General features: G+C 35.9%; 1 protein-coding gene across 1 annotated transcript in view; it reads left to right on the top strand.

Annotated features, from left to right (window-relative positions):
- LOC147391407 (pleckstrin homology (PH) domain-containing protein) overlaps positions 1 to 17,859 on the top strand; it is a 114,657-nt gene that overhangs the window by 53,172 nt on the left and 43,626 nt on the right. Inside the window, exons 22-36 of the mRNA XM_086459793.1 lie at positions 1,029 to 1,193; positions 2,018 to 2,092; positions 2,171 to 2,677; positions 2,927 to 3,274; positions 3,368 to 3,499; positions 4,774 to 4,887; positions 4,964 to 5,148; positions 5,296 to 5,404; positions 5,949 to 6,092; positions 6,256 to 6,540; positions 7,933 to 8,589; positions 8,705 to 8,890; positions 10,524 to 10,627; positions 17,315 to 17,604; positions 17,718 to 17,802. Of these exons, the coding sequence (XP_086315919.1) occupies positions 1,029 to 1,193; positions 2,018 to 2,092; positions 2,171 to 2,677; positions 2,927 to 3,274; positions 3,368 to 3,499; positions 4,774 to 4,887; positions 4,964 to 5,148; positions 5,296 to 5,404; positions 5,949 to 6,092; positions 6,256 to 6,540; positions 7,933 to 8,589; positions 8,705 to 8,890; positions 10,524 to 10,627; positions 17,315 to 17,604; positions 17,718 to 17,802 (3,386 nt within the window). The remainder of the gene's footprint in view (positions 1 to 1,028; positions 1,194 to 2,017; positions 2,093 to 2,170; positions 2,678 to 2,926; positions 3,275 to 3,367; positions 3,500 to 4,773; positions 4,888 to 4,963; positions 5,149 to 5,295; positions 5,405 to 5,948; positions 6,093 to 6,255; positions 6,541 to 7,932; positions 8,590 to 8,704; positions 8,891 to 10,523; positions 10,628 to 17,314; positions 17,605 to 17,717; positions 17,803 to 17,859) is intronic.

The raw sequence follows: 17,859 nt of genomic DNA, 5'->3' as shown, positions 1-17,859 counted from the left end.
ATGCATTGGTTTAATGGTATAATGATTCATTACCCTTGGTACTTGTAATTGATATTGGGAGTGGTTCTGATTGTGTAACTGTTCCACTTCGAGAGTGACTCAGTCAAGTTATAGTATTGCGGTACCTTTAGGCTAAGGTGATCATATCAGAGCTTTGGTGAATTGAGATGAATTCCTTTTGACTACATTAAAAATTGCCATTTGAGTGGTCTTCTTAATGTAAACTCCTATGTTGAGTTGTCTTGGCCGGTGTCACTCCTTTTGTAACCATGGGTTGATATTCAGTAGATTTTCATAATTATTCATTGAATAATGGCACAAGGGAAACTTTGGTCGAAGAGAATTTGTTCCATGTCTCAATGTGCTGTGCCTCAAGGGCGAGGAGGGTAGAAGAGAAAAATAATTAAGAGAGGAGAGAGAATAGGGTCGAACCAAGGAGGTGAGAGAGTAAGGATGAATCTATAGAGGATGAAAGAGAGTTGGGGCCGAACCATAGTGGTGAGAGGATGTGAGGGGGCGACCCATAGAGGGTGAGTGGGTGTGAGGGCCAAGTTCTAGAGGAGACAAAATAGGGACCGAACCACCAATCACTAGGATAGGGACTTCATCCACTTCATAAGGGCCAAACCTCCTATCATTGTTGGAGAGGGTTCAACCACTACATAAGGACCGGACCTCCTATCACAATCATAGGTTGGGCTTTCGTTGGATCGGGTTGGATTTTGCATCTTGAGGAATCTTGTCCCATCTCTAGGATTATTTTTTTTAATCCCTAGGAATGATTAAATTTGATTCCTACATCTCACATTTGTCATTATTGGGTTCATGATTAGCTGGTTTGGTAGCATTCTATCTGTGTAGGGTGGTAATATTATACTCTCAAATGAAAACAGTGCAGTTTCTAGGAGAAATTAGGAAACAAAAGTGTTTAGTAGCTCGGAGTATTTCTTTGACGTTGCTGCTATATTACAGAAACTATGAAGCATTGTTATATATTCAGGGATAGTGACGTACAAATCTTTTTGCAGGGTTCTGCTCCTATCACTACTCTGTCTGAAACTTCTTCAGATTCTGGAGATACAGAATCAGAATCTGTTGATAACACTGATGTGATGGATCTTCTGACGATGGAAAAAGTGTTTATCACAGGAGTTCTTGATGAAATGAAGATACATTTTAGTTATAATCATCAAGTAAGCTTGGAACTATATTATGTCAATTTTGAAATTAAATTTTATTAACCTGTTGCATAACTGTTGGACAGCAAAATATCCAACAGCGATGTTATCAAATAGCATGTGACCATATGCGACAAGGATATGCTGTGCACGTATGCGGACGCATATTGCACAAATTTTTTTTTTTTTTTTTTTCAAAAAAAATAAAAATAAAAGCAGTTAAAAAAAAAGGGCAAAAATATTTAAAAAATCCAAAAATAAAACAAACCTATAACAATATATTTGGATAGCACTCATTTTCCAAATTGAATAAAATTGATTACAATTAGTTATTTAGTAACAAGAATAAAAGAACTCAAGAAGCTAAATAGTCAATAATATATAAACTATTCATGATATGAAGGTGGCCTACTTTAATTATTAAGTTCTAGTTCTAGATAATTAAAGTGGACTCTGCTTTAAAAGTTTAATCATTGGATACTATGATCTTGTGTTAAAGTAAAAAATAAGACTTAAAAGGGAATATATGCGAGTGAAAGAATAAAAGAAATAACTTAGAATAATGCAGGAATAGGGGGTGGAAACATGATAGTTGTAGGAGAAGATATTAAAAAAACATGAATTTAATGCTCCAATAGTCGATTCTTTTCCCATTGGAGTAATATGCTATGGCATACTGTATATGATATCGCATACTTTTGTATGCCATGGCATAATGAACCAGAAACCCTAAATCGCATATGCTGTCAATTTACTCATAGAAAATAGCATATGCGATCGCTTTTGACAACACTTCCCACTAGTTGGGCTTATTTTTTCTTTTCCTTTTTATGTCTTAGCTTAACCAAGGTTTCATGGCGATGCTTCTATCCGAAGAAAGTCGTTTATTTGAGTTCCGTGCAATAGGTGGTGAGGTAATTTTTCTATTATTTCAGGATGTAGATTTTTTTGGTTTCGTTCTCTTTTGAGGTTGGATTAATCTTTTGAAACAGGTTGAACTGTCAATTAGAGGAAGTGACATGTTCATTGGCACAGTTTTGAAATCATTGGAAATCGAAGATTTAGTTTACCGCGAGGAAGCTACCCAGCATCGCTATCTGGCTAGATCATTCATCAAGAGCACAAATGTTTTGACTTCTGATGAATCCCCATTATTTGATAATGTTGGACTCCGAAGCTATAGTAGCAATGAACAAACTCAAAGTGAAGGAGAGGATAAATTTTTCGAGGCATCGGAGAATCTGGTTGACTTCAATGGCAGTCCAGCGCAGTCGTTTGATAATATGTCAGAGTATTTCAGCTCTCAAATGTCCCTTCCATCGGATAAACTGTCAATAAAGCCTCCAAGTTTTAGTCGTATTGCTGGTCTACTCCCTGATTCTGAGCTTCAAGCAAGAAATGAGGACATGAAGCTAACTGATAACTTGGATAGCTTTGTGAAAGCTCAGATAGTTATATATGACAAGAACTCTCCTCTATATAATAACACTGATATGCGGGTGACTACTTTCCCCATGCTTGGAGTTCTACCCTTAGGGCACACATTAAAATGCATTAAATACACCTTGGGAATTTATTTTCCTACCATCTGCCCTCAATTTTTTATATTACCAAAATAACCTCAAAGGTTTATTTCCAAGGTGTATTTAATGCACCTTAACGTGTGCCCTTAGGGCACATGTTAACAAGACCCCTGCTAAACTGAGATGCATTGTTGATCAACTAGTTTTGCCAATTATTCTTTGCAGGTAACGGTGACCCTGGCCACATTGTCCTTCTTCTGTCACAGACCAACAATTCTTGCAATTCTGGAATTTGTGGATGCTATTATCATTGAAGATGACAAATCTAATGCTTCCAGTGACAAGTCTTCAGCAGCAATGGTACAACAGGATAACGCAAGAGATGAGTCAATTTACGATCTGAATTCACCTACAATCCAAGAGCCTATCATTAAAGGCTTGCTAGGAAAAGGAAAATCTAGAGTCATCTTCTATTTAACATTAAATATGGCCCGTGCACAGATTTTCTTAATGAACGAAAATGGAACTCAGTTTGCTACTCTATCGCAGAATAATTTTCTCACTGATATCAAGGTTTGTTGAAGCTCTCTCTTCTAATCTGGACAGATATTTGGTTTTGTAGGCCGGTTCTGTTGATGCTTATTTGTTTTCTTTTGTGTTCTTAAGGTGTTCCCATCTTCCTTTAGCATAAAGGCTGCTCTTGGAAATCTGAAAATAAGTGATGACAGTCTCCCTAGTAGCCATCCATATTTCTGGGTCTGTGATATGAGAAATCCTGGGGGCAGTTCATTTGTTGAGGTATTCTTTTCTTCTCTCTTTTTTTTTTTTTTTTGTTTTTTCCCCGTGTTTTGCTATCCAATTCCATTGTCTTCTTTTTCAACCTTATAATTTTTTGCTAGAATGAGGAGTTGGAATTGGACCAGCTTGATTAAAGCCTTTACATGTCAACAGACTATGTTCACATTATTCATTACTCATATATATTATTTATTATATAAAATTCATAGGGCCAAAGAATATTTTTTTTGGACATGTACAAAATTCATTAATCCAAGGGAAAGCCATGAGGTTTAGGAGACCTACCTAAAAATACAACGAAGAGAAAAGAAGGGATTCTAGATGAAGAACAGAATTCAACACTAATAATTCCGCTAGAGATAATAAAGTCCACGATCGAACCTTATCAAAAGTCCGCGACCGCACAAAAAATGTCACCATGGAAGGGATCTTAGAATCCCAAATGATTGAAGCACGAAAATCTGGAGAGGGCGAATGAACTAGGGACCGATAAAATGATTTGAGTAAGAAAACTCCATCACGACTCTGTGGCCCAACCTTAAGTTTCTCATCCAAGGAAGAAATGGGGATGGCAGCTATGCAACTAATAAGGCTATCTATGAATCCACCTTTTAATCATTGAAACATATCCTAAGGCCTAGCCAAGAAAACTCACCAAGAGACCTAACCACCAAATTTTGAATTAGTAAATTTTTCTTGATAAACATAGAATAGAGGTATGAAAACTAATTTTTAAAGAAGAGAAGCAGCGCATGTGGCAGCTCCCTATTATTTATTTATTTGAGTTGACTTGTCTGATTCATCCGGGCCTTGGATTATCCCTGGTCAAGATCCTGGTATGAATCAAATTCACACCAGATCGCCATGAATGGACCTGATTCGCTTGTGACTCAGGCTCATTGCGGCTCATGGCTGGATCTTTTGACTCAACTTAGTCTTGGCGTCAGATAATTCAGGTCCCTAGTTGTTGTCATAATCATCGTCAGACCCCTATCCTAAAACATTCTGGGTCAGCTGATCCAGATCGCAAGTCTGAGTTGTAAAACCATGGTTCTTCCACACTATCGAAAAAAAAAAAAAAGAAGGAAAGAAGTAAAACAGATGAACAAAAAACCATGTTCTTTGATGCATTGTTTCTTAAAATATATCATGTTCTTTTCAATTGCATCTTCTACCATGTCTGCAGGATATTGTTACTGATGTTAACATGGATAAATAATGCCTGTTGTTGTCTTACATATTCAATTAACAGAATATTACTCATGGATGTGCAGCTGTTTTTCACTTCATTCAGTGTTGTTGATGAAGACTATAAAGGTTATGATTATAGCCTTTTTGGTCAGCTTTCAGAAGTACGAATTATATATTTGAATCGATTCATTCAGGAGGTAATCCACTTCAAGTTACATTTGTTCTCTTTCAGTCACATTCAGAATCTCATGTTTTTGTAACATTGATGTGCAGGTTGTTAGTTACTTTATGGGCCTTGTACCCAATGATTCAAAGGGTGTTGTAAAACTGAAAGATCAGGCAACCAACTCAGAGAAATGGTTCACTACAACAGAAATTGAAGGATCACCTGCTCTAAAGTTGGATCTTTCACTTAGAAAGCCTATAATACGGATGCCTAAGAGAACAGACAGCCTTGAGTATGCTTAAGTCATTGTCCTTTAGAAGCCAAGGGCAAGAATGCTTATAAAATTCATTCATTGTCTAACCATGTTGAAATATAATTGTCTTTATGTGTAAATATGGGTCATTGTTCTTACTTACAATGATTTAGCGTTTTCTTGCAGTTATCTGGAGCTTGATGTTGTTCATATAACTGTAGAAAACATCTTTCAGTGGCTTGGTGGTGACAAGAATGAAATAGGAGCAGTCCATTTGGAAATACTAACAATCCAGGTACCCTAAATATCATCGAAATATTTTCCAGTTATAGCTATAGAACTACTAGTTGCCAGAAAAGTTGGTGCCACATAATTGGATCCCCCTGAAAGCCTCGATAAAATTAAAAGAAGTGCATATCTTGGGTAAATGTGCCAAATCAAAATCATATATGTTGCTGTTTCTCGTCTGTGTTTTGGCGAAAAGTAGTTTTTGTTCATTAAGGTCTGAAATTTTGCCCAGCGGCATTGTCTCAGCCAGGAGAAAAACTAAGACTTTCTCGACCGAGACAATTCGAGACAATCCCGAAACTTTTTGTATTCTAGTTTGGCTGAAAGACACAAAACTTTAAACCATGCTGTTGGTGAGCCTAATGAAAGCTACCAACGATGTCAGCATGGGAAATTTTAAAGCTCTTCTGCAAAATGAGATTCATTGGTTGAAAACTTCCGAATATATATATGTATTTAGGGGTCATCTCTACCTTTTTCATTAATAAATTTTAACTCATCAAGAAAAAAAAAAAAAAAAAATTGTAAATATATTCTGTGAAATGGTGCAGGTGGAAGACATCAACTTAACTGTCGGTACCGGAGCAGGACCAGGTGAAAGTATAATTCAAGATGTCAAGGGGCTCTCTGTTGTTATTCGGAGGTCACTTCGTGACTTGTGGCATCAAATTCCAACCACAGAAGCTGCTATAAAGGTAATTTAGCTTCAACTACCAAAGCTGCTACCAAGTTTTCTTGATTGCTATAAACTTTCCCATTAATGAGTTCACGGATTCATTGACTCACATGTTCATGGAAAGTGTAATCTTCTTCTTCTTCTAGTTCTTTATTTACATTTTTGCATTATTTCATCTCCAGATAGAAGAACTGAAAGCAGCTTTATCTAACAGCGAGTACCAGATAATTACAGAATGTGCCTCATCTAATTTATCTGAGACTCCAAATAGTGTGCCACCATTGAAACAGCATCCTGAGATATCTTCAAATGATGTGGTGGTCCCTCCAAGGCCATTGCCTTCACTTGTTGAACATGAAACCCGGGATACAGAAGCATGGATTACCTTGAAAGTTTCAGTTGCCATAAATTTGGTTGAATTGTGCCTGTCAGGGGTAAGGAGAGATGCGGCTTTGGCTACTGTGCAGGTATGTCACTGTCTTGTGATTTGTTCCCTTGAGAACTTCATTTGAGATGGGCTTCTTCCTTTTTGGTCAAGTTTCTGATGACAAGGCTTGGTGAAACTTTACATATTCGTAAAAAAAGTTGTTAGACATTCACAAATAATAGAATCATTACCCTTATTTGAACCTGGCAGTCACTTCCTAAATGGACTATCAAGTTATTGCAGAAAAATTAAGGGGTGTTTAGAAAGAAATTCCTTCGTCAGGGTTCATTAAGTATTTTTTCCTTTATTTTATCCTTCTATGTAAGGGGTTGGTCTTCTCAACCTCCCATGGATTCTATTCACAATAAATTTATTATATCTATAAAAAGGTGATTTCCGTTGAAATATGTTCAAATGAAATTGTTTTTTAAATTTCCTATCAAACCTTATGGATGTGGAAACATATTGATATATTCTATGGAGTTATGTTGAAATTTAAGCACCACATATGCCTATTATGTTGGACACGGTGGTTTCTTACCATTTGTTCACATTTTTTTCTGTAAAGTAAAATTAATAAAGAGGACACGATGTCCTCAAAAAGAGCACAACACAACTAACCTCTCTCTTTACAAAGTTGCTCCCATACAAACTTAAAATTCTTGAAAAAGAAACCTCTAAACTCTACAAACTGTTTACACCAAAAAGAAGACCAAACCATGAATGCTTATCGTAAGATACTAAGAGAAAATAATACAAAATAATTTTAACCTATATAAGACAAAATAATTTGGCCATGGTGTGGGTTTATTAATTTGTGGGGTGCTTATATACGTATCTTTGGGATATAAGAGGTAATATACTTTTAAGTATAAGGGCATACTTGTCCGTGCCCAAAAAAACGAAGGGCATACTTGTTCGTGCCGAAAAAAGCAAAGTGCTTATCGCTTTAGCACTTTTTTTCAGCATCAAAATAGTGCTGAATTTTTCACTTATTTTCAGCAATAAGCGCAGAAAATATGGAGTAAACAAATGCACTATTTTGACAAAAAGTGCTGAATTTTTTTTTTTCCAGCAATAAGAAAAATAGCGCAAACAAACACCGCCTCAATCTCTTAATCTAGTGTAAATCATGAATCTTTATTACATAGGGAATTCTACCCCAATTTTTGGTACCTTTTAATACTAATACCTTGTTTGAAAACAGATGTTAGATCCTAATTACTGTATTTACTTGTTGTAGTAGATATGATATTTTCGGGAATTGGGATGTTTGTCATTATATTTTTCCTCCCCCCCACCACCCCAAGTAATTGGGATTTGGTGTAGACAACTTGAGACTTAGGTTCATTGTATTTTTTCCTTGTTCTTAGTTTTAATAAATTAAACTGGATGTTGGGTGATCGAATCTCTTATCATTATGTAATTGCAGGTGAGTGGTGCATGGCTTCTATACAAGTCTAATACGTTGGGAGAAGGCTTTCTCTCTGCAACCCTGAAGGATTTCACAGTTATTGATGATCGCGAGGGAACTGACCAAGAATTTCGGTTAGCGATTGGAAGATCTCAGAGTCTTGGATCTAGTCCTATTCGCTATGCGTTTGATGATAATAACCAACCCTTGGATAATTCTGATAAAAATGCTCTAAAAGGCAATAATGTCAAGCCAATTCCATCAATGCTTATTCTTGATGCCAAGTTTAACCAGGCATCTACCTCTGTATCTTTATGTGTCCAAAGGCCACAATTGCTTGTTGCACTTGATTTCCTTCTGGCTGTTGTTGAATTTTTTGTTCCAACCTCTCGCAATATGCTGTCAAATGAAGACGATGAGAATCCTCTACTAATTGTTGGTGCAATCATTTTGGATCAACCAATTTATTGCCAGCCTGCTGCAGAATTCTCCCTCTCACCTCGGAGACCTTTGATTGTCGATGATGAAAGATTTGATCATTTTATTTATGATGGAAAAGGTGGCAATTTGTATTTACAGGATAGACAGGGTTCTAATCTCCATTGTCCTAGCACTGAAGCCATCATCTATGTTGGAAATGGAAAGAGATTGCAATTTAAAAATGTCTTTATAAAGGTATTATTTTGTACACTAAGTTTGGTCTGATCATCTCCTGGCTTTCCAGTTTCCATCCATGTGTAATTAATATCAAATCATCTAGCTAAAAATGGAGTTTTATCCATTTATGCAGAATGGCAAGTATTTGGATTCTTGTATTTTTCTTGCAACCAACAGTAGCTATTCAGCTTCTGAAGATGATCATGTCTTCTTGGTTAATGAAGTAACTCTTCAAAATTCCTCTGAGGAACAGACCAACAGCTTACCCACTCAAAATATTCCAGATGTTCAGTCCACCGAATATATCATTGAGCTTCAGGTGAAGTATGGTTTTATTTTCCTTATAGGTTTTCTGTAATTATATAGATTTGGTTTTTCTCTCTGCCCAGGACCAAGGTATTTATCAATTCCTCATTGGATACTTTTACATCTGCATTAATAAACAATTTTTCTAGAAATTATTTAACAAAAGTGGAACACTTTTGAAATGGTGTGCTATACACCAAGTTCACAGGCTGTGCATAAAATATACTTGATAGTCACAAAGCATAGCAATAATTCATGAGAAGAATCTCTTCATTTTCCCTTCATTCATTTTTCTGATTGGTTCAATTTGTCTTGAATTGTATGGGGGAATTTGGTAGTTCCCGTTATGTTTCATTTCATTTAGGTATAAATCTTGGGCACAACAAAACATTCGTGTTTTGGTCCCCAACATTGAGTTAATTCATTCTAGATTCATCAACTAATCTTCTTTCTTAGACAATGTTCCACGAACTCCTTTATAGTCTTTCTTTTCAACATTTCCAGAAAAAGATGGCAACAATTCTTCTTATCCAACAATTCAATTTCTTGATGAAATCTCCTCATTTATCTAGTGTCCTTAATTCGTAACTCTTCCACATTCACACTTTTAGCTGCTTCGACACTAGACTTCATTCATAAAGTGAAAAATGCCCACTTAGGAACCACCACATTCTTCTTTAAACCAAACTCTTTCAACCACATTTTTGGAGTCTAAAGGGTGACAGATGCTTCTTAGGTTCTGAACTACTAAATTGATAGGATGCCAGTCTAGGCAATGCATGTTGAATGGCTGAAGGAAAGTAAGACTCCCATATGAGAAAGTAAGGAGTCTATCCCCCTACACAGATGGTAAGCATACTACTACCTTTGAACTTCACCCAAATCTAATTACATTAAAAATCTTAGCTCAGACACGATCGAAGCTCCATTTAGTTCTTCCAGACAAGGAAACCTGCCTCTTGAATAACTAGTCTCATAAACAGCCCAGAGCATCCACCTAAATTTATTGGTCACTTCCCTGAAAACAGCTCTGGATGAAAAAGAACCTGAACATACATGCATTCTATGCACATATTTTACTAAGTTCACCACAACCCTGTGGTTCTCACAAATCCAGCCCCCTCATCAAGATAGACCATTCCCAGAAATGCTATCCTCAGTGCTATCCCTCTTATACTTCCTGCTCTAATTCCAAAATATTCAACTATTTTCTGTTCTGATTAGATACCTATATGGGATCTAAATATGGATAACTGTAGAATTGCCTCTTTCTTACAGAATCCTAAATGGTCTAGTAGCTTCTCCCTGACCCCCTGATAACTGGCTCCCAGTTTCTTGCTCATGACTACGATTCATATAGTGTCACTGAATCTTACTTTAAGAGACACATCCTTGGTTTTCAGTGTATTGAAGAAACCGCATGAACATGTAGGCATATTAGTTTTGGTGTCAGTGCATCCAATCCTTCGTGTCTCTGACAGCAGCAAATTAGCAAAGGCCCATCTCCAAGTGACAGATTGCATTTGAATTTGTGGATTGTTAAATCTTGGTACTTGTTCGATTATGATTCTCCAGAAACATGTCCTTATTTGGTCTTCCTTGTAGAATTGCATTGTAATGTGATCTATAACCTTTTTTTTTTGCAGGCTATTGGTCCAGAGCTAACATTTTACAGTACATCAATCGATGTCGGGGAATCACTCATACTCTCGAACAAACTTCTGCATGCACAGTTGGATGCGTTCTGCAGGTCATTTTGTTTTTAAATTATCTTTTTCGTGGGTTAAATTCACATTGTCAATGTCGTTCACTGTGTTTTAACATTCTCTCTCTCTTTTTTTTTTTTTTAATTTAGTTCAAACAAAATGATATGTGAGTATGTAATTCGGGTTGCATACTTTCCAAATTATTCAATGTACTTTGCGTTTCTTTTGACATATTTGGGGGTTCTAGAGTCACCCCTGGGATGAGGAGGTCTGAGGAGTTAATTGGAGTGATTTGTTGAATCTTCCATGGTGCAGAGGAAGTTTACCAGGTCTAATCACCAGGAGTGCCCTATCCTTAAAAGACTGGACCGTTTTCTTACTCTCTTTGGGTTTAGAGTTTTTTGGGGCTTCTTCAAGGGATGATCCCCAATCCCTTTTGGACCACTATCCCATTTCCTTGGTAGCAGATATGGTTAGGCGGCGTCTGATTCCCTTCCATTCTGAGACACGTGGTTATCCCACCCTAATTTTAAAGAGCTGATTCATGAATGATAGAATGAGTTGTCTTTGGAAGGTAGACTAGGGGTTGTGTTTCGAGTAAATTGATTGCCATTAAAGAAAGACTGAAACAATGGAATAAGGATGTGTTTGGTTTGGTGCTTACTAAAAAGAAAGATTTGCTGGCTGATATTGATGCTTTGGATAGAAAAGAGGAGTGTGATGGGTTGAGTGATGAAGAGAGTGCCAGGTGTGAAACTAAGGAAAAGATTTCAAAGCTTGGTGGCTATGGAAGAAGTAAGTTGGAGGCAAAAAAAAAATCAAGAATTAAGTGGTTGAAGGAAGAGGACAAGAACACAAGATTCTTTTGTGGAAATTTTCCACAATAAAGTGAACCACCTCAAAGTTCAAGATTAATGGGGTCTGGAAGGTTGGAGAGGATGAGGTGGTTCAATGAGTGGTGGAATTCTATAAGGACTTGTATACATAGGAGTATGTGATAAGACCTACTCTTGATCAGCTTCAGTTTGACACCATATCGTCAGGGCTACAAAGCATCATATCGTCAAGGCTACAAAGATGGTTAGAAAGGTTGTTTGAGGAGGAGAGATCCTTGAGATAGTGGTTAGGATGGCGAGAGATAAGGCTTCGAGCTTGGATGGCTTATTTGATTATTTGAGAAAAACATGCTTAGGGCAATGACCGTACAAGCCTTTGTATATTAAGGTGTAGAGAAGATTATAGATTTACAAGTATATCCTCATACATACACACACCAAAAATGATACAAACACACACACACACATAAGAAACTAGACACTTTACGACACTTCCCCTCAAGCTGGGGCATAAACATCAAACATGCCTAGCTTGACAGTGACATCTGAAAGATGGATGGTTTGACAACTTTAGTGAATATATCGACGAGCTGATAAGAGGAAGAGACATGTTGCAACCTAAGTGAACCACCTTGGACCTTTCGCGGACAAAGTGTATATCAACTTGTTTATGCTTGGTTCGCTCATGCAGAGCATAGTTAGAGGCAATCTTCACCACTGCTTCATTGTCACAATATAGTGGCATAGTTCTCCTGATAGGACATCCTAACTCACCCAGAGAAAATCGAAGTCAAAGAAGCTCACATGTATCATGTGCAATAGCCCTATACTCAGTTTCAGCACTCGAACGAGAAACTACTGGTTGGTTTTCTACTTTTCCATGCAACCAAATTGCCTCTTAGAAAGGCACAGTATCCTAAGGTCGAACGACGATTAGAAGTAGACATTTGTTACATCGGATGGGTTTTGGGTCTAGGTGGATCGGATGAGTTAAGAAATGTGTATCTACCCCTTCTTGATTTTGGTTAATAGGTTTCCAACTAGTTTTTTCATGACTTTGAGGGGGTTTGAGGCAAGGCTTCTCATTATCACTCTTTCTCCTTATTTTGGTGGTTAAAGCTTTGGGAAAGATGTTGTCGAAGGTAGTAGCTATTTGTGAGTTGTCGAGGTTTAAGATTGAAGTGGATATTTGATGAAACTCCCATTGTAGAGTCAAAACATAGACTTTGGGAGTTAAAAATCAAGAGAATAATAGAGATAGAGGGAGAGAGAGAGAAATGTATGTCCCAACATCCCACATGTAGACCCGACTTAAATATATGAGAATTTTTCGAATCCACTTGCCTTTTTATTGTAGGTATGGAACCTTGAACGTGCTAGCCTTTGCCTACCTTTGGTGTGCCTTTCCCTTAGCACTAACCGGCCTTGATCACCACTAGAAAAATGCTAGAGATGATGGAGGGAAGAGGAGAGAGAAGGTGATTTCTAGGAAGGAGGTGTGTTAGAATGACTTGAGGGGGATATTCATAGTGTTGTGAGTGGGGCCAATTAATGATAAGAAGTAAATGGTGGGAGAGTCAATTTGGACTTTTCAATTTGTGGTCCCATGTGTATGTACGTGAGTTTCCCACATTTATTTCTAATCTTGAAATAATGATGGTCATTTTGGTAAATGCAAATGGAGAATTATGGTGACATGTCAATCAATTGTGAGTTTTACAAAATTACAAAAAATATACCCTTCTACAGTTCTACTTATTTGGTATTTAAAATCCCTTTTACTCTTTGTTTAAAATTGCAAATAAGTCATTTTAAAAAATGTGCCTTTGCACATCCACTTCATTAATTGATTAATTTAATAATTAAGATTTCATGGGAGAATTCAGATGATCACTTACCCTTGATCGAATTGGCCTATAACAAGACTAGTATCCAGATGGCACCTTACGAAGCGCTTTACAGGAGGAGTTGTAGATCGCCCACCTGTTGGACTAAAGCCAGAAAAGGTAAGCTACTTGAGCCCAAGCTTGTCCAAATAACAACAAAGAAGATAAGGTTAATTCAAGCAAGATTACGGGCCTCCCAAGATAGACAAAAGAGTTATTCAGAAGGGAAAAAAATAGTTTTAGAATACAAGTAGGAGAGCATGTCTTTCTCAAAATATCTCCCTCAAATGGAATTAAGAGATTCAACAAGAAAGGAAAACTACGTCCACGATTCATAGACCGTTTGCAATCCTATTTTGAGTGAGTGAAGTAGCTTATCGTTTGGCACTACCGCTTGAGCTGGATTGAACCAACAATGTGTTTCATATATCTATGTTTCGAAGATATGTGGCAGTCCCAGGCCATGTAATTCGTTACGAACTTGCTCAAATACAAGAGGATCTGTCTTACGAAGATCAACTGGTTAGGATCCTCGATGGGAAAGAACACACATTAAGAAATAAAATGATCTCATTATTTAAGGTACTGTGGAACAATCCTAGATTCAAATAAGCTACATGGGAGTAGGATGAGTCTGTTAAGTTATCTCACCCTCAAGTTTAAAAAAAAAACACAAGGTAAGATCTAATTTCGAGAATAATAAAATAAAGATATATATTATTTAGATAGTAAAGTTAAAAAGATTAGTATTAATCCTATAATTATTAATTTAATCTTATAATTATATATATATATTATTTAGATAGTAAAGTTAAAAAGATTAGTATTAATCTTATAATTATTAATGTAATCAATTAATAAGGTGGCATGTGCAAATGCACATTTTAAAAAAATGGCTTATTTTCAATTGTAAATAAAGAGTAAAAAAAATACTACATAAGTAGAAGGGTATTTTTTTTGTAATTTTATAAAATTAACAAACTTGATTGAATGTAAACACCATTCTCCATTTGCATTTACAAAAATGACCCTCATTATTTCAAGATCAAAAACAAATGTGGGACACTCACGTACATGAACTTGGGGCCATAATTCTCTATGCATTTTTTTTTCCATTCTTGGTTGGTTTGAGGTAGTCCATTGATGAAGTCCAAGCATATTCTCTGGATCTTTTCCTTTTTGCTATATGTTGGGGTCTTTGGCAATTTTATTTCTTTGGAGTAAATTGTTCAAGGAATTCAGGGGGATCTCTTTTGAGGGTTTTCTTGTGAGATGGGATAGGGTCTGCAACCTTATTGAGGGGTAGTTTGCTTTATTGTTAAGTGTTTAGTCTTTGTACCTTGGGTCAATCATCTCGACCTCTCACTTCTTTTATAAAAAAAATTATCTTTTCTTATAAAAAAAATTGCCACCGTAGGATGAATATGGGAACCCCAATAATGGATGTTGGGAAATCCAATTTGATCAAAGGAATCAAAGACCAATAGAAGCATTGAGTTGAGAATTTTTCATTGTGGGCCCACAACCAAACTCAGGCTGTCTCTGAAGGGAAAAATTGGGGTGATGGATAAACAACTTGTTAGCAAGGTATTAAATTTCGATTTCGATTAATATTTTGGTCAGTTTGGAAATAGAAATGTTTCGACCTATGTGGAAATAGAAATGTTTCGACACAATTTCTTGGAAATAATGGAAATATTGTGAAAATGATAGAAAGATCAAATAATTTTTGTTCAAATGTCATAAAATGATAAACCATACAAGAAAGGTTAAAGTAGATAAAATTTTACAAAAGAGGTTGGAAAAATATTTTTATATATTACAAGTTGAATATGAGGGCATTTATGTCATTGCATGCTAGTCAATTAGAGAAGACCAAACTCAATGGAAGCTTGTCATCAGCTTGAAAACATTGGGGGTATGTCAAATATTAACAAACATGGAGGATACATCCTTAATAATTTTAAGAATTTATTTTAACAAATGGAGTTAAAAAAATTGACACCTGTTAAACAAATTGTTTAACAGCAAATCCCTAATCATTGTAAAGGAGAGGATTTATTGTTAACTATTACTCTCCTATGTTGGTCAAAGCTGCCACGTTTTTAAATAGCAGATATTACTCTCCATATGGCATATTTCTGTTCCTTTACAACATAACACCCTCTTAGTTCAGCACAACAAATTTCTACTCTAAAATAATAAATCCAAATTTTTCTTTCACTGGTTCTTGGTTTCAACGGAATAATCTCCATCTTCAACAGCCAGATTAAGTCGATCTCTCCGAAGAAGATGATTCTCTCTCTCTCTCTCAAATATGTGGTTTTTTTTTTTTCTTTTTCAAATTAGAAATATTGCTCTAAGATTCTAGAAAGAATCTTTACACTTACTTTTATTTTCTAAATTTAAATGAAATATTTTGATTTTTGGAAAGATTTCCATCGAAATATTGACATTTTGCTGTTTATTTTTTATTGTTTCCGTCGAAACTTACTGCTCACCAAAATTTCGGTCGAAATAAACTAAAATTTCGGTCGAAATACAAACAAATAGACATTGTCATATTAATTTCGTGTTGGTGGCTGTCGAAACCGACATATTTTGACCGAAATATACAAAATATGTCGATTTTTAATACCATGCTTATAAGAAAAGCCTCAAAGTCAACCTCCTAATCATTGAAACCTTTCATAAGTTGAAAGCCCATTGCTTGACTGAACCATGAAGTTTTGGATTGTCGTATTTTTTGTTTGACAATGAGAACAAAATATGGAATTGAAACTTTAGGGGATTATAATCATTCTCTTATAAAAAGACACTAAAATAGTTGCAACAAACCTTAAAAGAGCCATATGGTTGTTATCGAGCCTATAATATTTAGGGCAATTGTATACAACCAAATTAGTGTGATGTGAATATCATAATTAATGCCTTATCCCAACTATTGGAGTTCATATCTTGCCTCTTTAACTGGATCTCGGATTGTCCAACCTCTTTTTTGGATGAAGATCACTGGTTTTGGATGCAATCCATGATGGTGGTAATTTTTTGTTACATCATTTTATCAATTCTAACACAAGGTGAGTAGGTTACTTAAACATTTCTATTTGGGGTCACAAAATTTCATCGAAGGTGTTGTTTTTAAATGGGATTGCTGCCTTACAAAAGATTGACTATTGAAAATCTTATATCTTCATGTGTTATCTGGTCAACTTTTGTGGTTCTTGTAAATCTAGGGTAAATCGGTCAATCATTTTCCATTCATAACCATTTTATCCACTTGCAACTAATCAGCTATATAGAACCATACTCGTGCTTCCTTGTGTAAAGCAAAGCAATTCGTTTTCTTTCGTTTTTATTTTTTGTACTTCTTAATGTTTGGTCACGTCGACCAAGTTTTAATACAATTGCATTTACCTATAAAAAAGCACTCAAGGGTTCATATTTATTGGTTCAATGCTATTGATGATTTTAAGGGGTTTACTTTTTAGGATTTTTTGGGGGTTGGAATCTCGCTTCTAATGACAGGCTACAGTTTTTCTTGGTCTTCTGAGGCTGCTTTTCTACTCTCTTGTTTCTTCTTCTAGGTAGCTTATCTCTTTTTGATGGATTAATGATATCTATTTAAGAAAAACTATTTGGAGTTGGCCAGGTTAATCTGGTTCCATTATTCCGTTCTATCTACACAAATGTCCTACGAACTAAAGAGCTATAATTCAACACATCCTAAAACGTGTCAACTTAGAATAACTCCACTTTCCAAATATTGAGCTCCATTCTCGGGAAAGAAAGAGGCTTGGTCCTTTAAAAGAGTATTAGAGTTCCATTCTCCCTATCTCGCATCTCAAACTTTTGGTATAGTTTTCCATTGAAGGAAATATGGATCAAATATGATTATTAATGGTGCTAAACCGATTCTATGGTTATTTTATTTATAATGATAAGTTAAAAGTACTAATAGAAAGAAAGAGAAAGAAATAACATTGTGACATGTTTTTGGTTCTGGCAGGCTTGTTTTGAAGGGAGAAACAGTTGAAATGAGCGCAAATGCACTTGGATTAACTATGGAGAGTAATGGGGTCAGGATTTTAGAGCCTTTTGATACCTCCGTAAAATATTCCAATGACTCCAGGAAAACCAATATACATTTAGCTGTTTCAGATATATTTATGAATTTCTCCTTCAGCATCTTGAGGCTGTTCTTAGCAGTTGAGGAAGAGATTTTGGCATTTGTAAGAAAGACATCAAAGAAAGTACAAGTAGTCTGTTCTCAATTTGATAAAGTTGGAACAATTCAAGGTGTGCTAGGGGAAAGTTTCTTTTCTTTTATTTGGTTTCAATGTGTATACAAGCATATTTTTAGCGGTTTTGTTTAATAAAGTTGGTGCTTGGCTACTTGTTGTACCATGCAGATCCAAGCAGCGACCAGATATATTGTTTTTGGAGACCACGAGCACCACCTGGTTTTGTTGTTCTTGGGGACTACTTGACACCGACGTTAGTAAAATTTCTAATAAAATCTCCTGGTAGCTTTCGTTCTATAAAATTCAGTAT

This window comes from Akebia trifoliata, chromosome 11, assembly GCF_017979445.1.
Source record: "Akebia trifoliata isolate Shusen 1 chromosome 11, ASM1797944v1, whole genome shotgun sequence".
Taxonomy (NCBI): Eukaryota; Viridiplantae; Streptophyta; class Magnoliopsida; order Ranunculales; family Lardizabalaceae; genus Akebia; species Akebia trifoliata.
This window is presented reverse-complemented; position numbering and strand designations above follow the sequence as displayed.